General features: G+C 65.5%; 1 protein-coding gene across 1 annotated transcript; it reads right to left on the reverse strand.

Moving 5' to 3' along the window:
- Positions 1–746: 746 nt before the first annotated feature.
- KLF2 (KLF transcription factor 2) lies at positions 747–3,373 on the reverse strand. The gene is made up of 3 exons (XM_069494513.1): positions 3,225–3,373; positions 2,170–2,983; positions 747–1,396 (listed from the first exon to the last, which is right to left on the reverse strand). The coding sequence occupies exons 1-3, from the start codon at positions 3,297–3,299 to the stop codon at positions 1,221–1,223; spliced, it is 1,065 nt and encodes a 354-aa protein (XP_069350614.1). The 5' UTR covers positions 3,300–3,373; the 3' UTR covers positions 747–1,220.
- Between the last annotated feature and the right edge of the window lie 280 nt (positions 3,374–3,653).

Below are 3,653 nucleotides of genomic sequence, written 5' to 3' on the forward strand. Positions count from 1 at the left end.
CTCTGCAGTCTGCTGTGAAACTTTTGCACCAGGGCACCTGCCGGGGAGGGTCTCATAACCCTCCAATGCAAGCAACAGGTGGGTCACTGCACAAAGCAACGATCCCCTCCAGTGGGGTTCGGGGACTCTTGGGAGGCAGACAGACCAGGCTAACACCCTAACTCCACCACTCCCCAGCCACCTCTCCGGGGCTCATCTGGAAGTGCCATGCCTGGGTCTCAAATGTGGGTCTCACTTTTTTTTTTTTTTTTTCCCCTAATGGAATGGGGAACTCATCTCTTAACAACTTGCAGCAGCTCATGTCAGAAACTCAGCATTTACTCCTTCAAAAAGCTTGCATGCTCCAGAAATTTGGTGAAAACCTCAGAAGCTTCCAGGAAAAGGTGAGGGTTTTTTTTTTTTTTTTTTTTTTGCAACCCAGAGGAGGCCACGTCAGTGCGCCCAGCACTTTCCACAACTCTAGGGTAAAGGAGGCAATTTATGGCTCAAAGAACAATTTTAAAATAATCCTCCCTCAGTCCTAAAATGCAGTGTTTAAATTTATAGAAAACCCCACCAGTTCCTGGCAGCGGGCAGCCCCGGTGCGGGCTGGTAGGGCTCACAGCGCGCTGTGCCTCTGCGGGGCTGCCCTGCATGAAACCGCCTGCTCCCCCCGCCCCTCCCAAGTGCCCCGAACCCCCAGCTTCCAAGCAGCCAGACCACTGCTGTGATTTTTCAAAAGATGCAAAACATTTTTTTTAATTAAAAAAACCAGCAAAAATCTTATAAAAAAACAAACTGGGCAGCCAAAATGCCCACCTGTCTCCCTATTTACAGTAATACAATATCTGTCACAGTCATTATGTACAATATTATAAAAAATGTCGCAGACAGTACAAATTAAGGCTGTATTTTTCACAAGGCATCAAGCCTCGAACCTCTAGTGTAGACCCGGTGGAGAGAAAGACGACACTTAATTATTGCACCATTTTGAAAACAAAACTCGTCAAAGAGGATCGTGGTCTTTTCCCACCGGGCCTTCAGTCACAGATGGGGGGCTGGGGCAGTGGCGTCGTCGTTGTCGTCGGGGTGGGGGGAGGGGAGCGCCTCCGTGGCCACGCTGTGCCCAGCCCGGTCTTGTGGGTCCAATAAATAGCAGTCACAGTTTAGGAGGGGGCCGCACCCGGCGCGTGGGACCCGCCACGGCCGCGCGCAGGTCGGGGGGGGAGGGGAGGGCTGGACTACATGTGCCTCTTCATGTGCAGCGCCAGGTGGTCCGAGCGCGAGAAGGCGCGGTCGCAGAGATGGCACTGGAATGGCCGGTGGCCCGTGTGCTTGCGGTAGTGGCGCGTGAGCTCGTCTGAGCGCGCGAACTTCCAGCCGCAGCCGTCCCAGTTGCAGTGGTAGGGCTTCTCACCTGCCGGGAGGGGAACCAGAGTGGGCCTCAGTTTCCCTCCCAGGACACACAGTACGCACAGACACTCGCCCAGAGAGTCACTACTTCTGCGCGCGCGCCATCTATCCTTACCCAGTGCACTGACGCGCTCTCAAAGTTTTAAGCCCCTGGGAGTCCGAGTAAGTCCCTCACTCCCCATCCTCGCCCCCCAGGGGACACGGAGAGCGCGCTGTCCACTGCCAAGTGTTTCGAGCCACGCCCCCAGAGGGATTTTAAGCGCGCACCTTCTCTCCACGGTTCTGACACAGCGTCCCCCAGGTCCCCTAAGCACACACTCCCTCCTCGAGCTTCTAAGCCACGTCCCCAGAGGGGGTCCTAAGCCTGCACCCCCTCCTAAACTTTCGGAGACGCATCTCCCTTGGGTTCTTAAGCACGCTCCTTGTCCCCAACTTCCTGAGCCTAGACCCCAAGGATTCTGAGCCACGTCCCTAGTGGATGCTACGCTTGCGCCCCGACCCCAACGTTCTGAAACGGAGTCTCCCTAGCCACGCCTGCAGGTTTTCTAAGTGCGCTCCCCGTCCCCAAGCTCCCCGGTCACGCCCCCTGGGTAGGGTTCCTTAGCTCGCCGCCCCCTCAAGCTCCGGAGACACGTCTCTAGGGGAGTCCTAAGCGTTCGCCCCCTCCCCAGTCTCCCGACCACTGGGGTCCCCACGTTCCTCTTCTCGCCCACCCGCGCTTAGGATCTCGTCCCCCTCCTCCCGCACCCGCGTCCCCCGCCCGCGCGCGCCACCCACCTGTGTGCGTGCGCAGGTGCGCCTTGAGGTGCGAGCTCTTGGTGTAGGTCTTGCCGCAGCCCGCGTAGCTGCAGGTGTGGGTGGCGGTGCGCTTTCGGGGCCAGGAGCGGCGGCCGCGCTTGGGCTTGGCCTCCAGCAGCTCCAGCGGGGACGCGGGCGGCGTGAGGAGACCGCGGGCGGCGGGTGGTGCCAGGCCCAGGGCTGCAGCGGCGGCAGCCGCGTCGTCGAAGAGACCGAAGGCGGGGGGCGCGGGGGGCGCATAGTGCAGGCCGGGCCCGGGCGCGCCGAAGCCGGGGCCGCCGAAGGGCGGCGGGAAGGGGGCGCGCGGTCCTGCTGGCAGGCGCGCGGGGCCGTCGGGGCTGAGAGGTGGCGTGTCGGGCGGGGGCGGGGGGCGGCCCCCGGGACCCCGCATGCAGGCGGCTCCCGGGCCCGGGGCGCCCTCGCGCTTGAGGCCACGCGGCCCGCGGGCCAGGCCGGGCGCACAGCCGTAGCCTCCGCCGCCATCCGCTTCGGGGGGCTCGGCCTTGACCAGACGGCCAGGCGGCGCGAGCAGAAAGCGGCCATGAAGCGCCGGCCCCGGGGGCGCGTCCAGCTCGGGCCGCAGCAGCTCGGACACCAGGCCACCCGCGGGGGAGCCGTAGGGCGGCGGTGCGCCGGGCTCGGGGTAGTAGAACGCAGGCGGCGGGGGCGGCGGCGGCTGCTCGGGGGCGGCTTCGGCACCCAGGCCGTCCAGCCCCATGGACAGGATGAAGTCCAGCACGCTGTTGAGGTCGTCGTCGGTGCCTCCTTCCTCGGGCTCTGCGCGCGGCCAGCGCTGCGGGCGACAGGGCGGTAGGGCGCGGGCGTGAGCGAGCGCGGGCTCTGGGGTCTGCCTGCGGCTTCCCGCCGCCCGAGTTCTACCGCCCTGAGCCCGCGGTCCCCGCCGCCCGCGCTCCGCCACTCTGAGCCCTCCGTCCCCGCCCGTGCGTTCTGCTCCCCGCAGCCCACGTTCTGCTATCCCGAGCCAGCCGCTCGGTCGCGGTCCCGGCCGCCCCCGCTGTCCCCGCCGCCCTCACCTCCTGCAGGCCGCGTTCGCGGCACGGGCTGGCGAATGTGGAGAAGGACGGCAGGATGGGTTCGCTCAGCGCCATGGCGGGGACCCGGGGAGGACGCGGACTGGGGACACCGGTGAGTGGCTTGCCCGGGACTGGGCTGATCGGGGCGCGGGCGGGCGGGGACGGCTCTGCGGGCCGTGGCCCGGCCCGCCCAAGCCTTATAGGCGCGGCGCGCGCAGGGGCCGGGCCAAGGCGGCGGCGGCGGAAACGCGTCCCGGATGGGGACGAGCTCCGGGCGCAGCCTAAATTTAGCCGCGGTATATAAGCCGGCGGGCGGCGGCGGCCGTGGCCACTGCAGCGGCCGGGGCTGTGCGCGGCCGGCCGGCCCCCAGCGCTTTGCCAGGCCGCTCCCCCTGCCCTGGCCCGCCCCCGCGGTCTCCACGGCGACGC

Source organism: Eulemur rufifrons, chromosome 2 (genome assembly GCF_041146395.1).
Source record: "Eulemur rufifrons isolate Redbay chromosome 2, OSU_ERuf_1, whole genome shotgun sequence".
NCBI classification, from domain to species: Eukaryota; Metazoa; Chordata; class Mammalia; order Primates; family Lemuridae; genus Eulemur; species Eulemur rufifrons.

What these genes read in the sequence shown, in the direction of transcription:
- KLF2 (XM_069494513.1), bottom strand. Translation starts at nt 3,299, where the DNA reads ATGGCGCTGAGCGAACCCATCCTGCCGTCCTTCTCCACATTCGCCAGC. An exon ending in GCGAACGCGGCCTGCAGGAG is followed by an intron (nt 2,984 to 3,224) that starts GTGAGGGCGGCG and finishes TGTCGCCCGCAG; the next exon opens with CGCTGGCCGCGCGCAGAGCC. An exon ending in GCACCTGCGCACGCACACAG is followed by an intron (nt 1,397 to 2,169) that starts GTGGGTGGCGCG and finishes CCCTCCCGGCAG; the next exon opens with GTGAGAAGCCCTACCACTGC.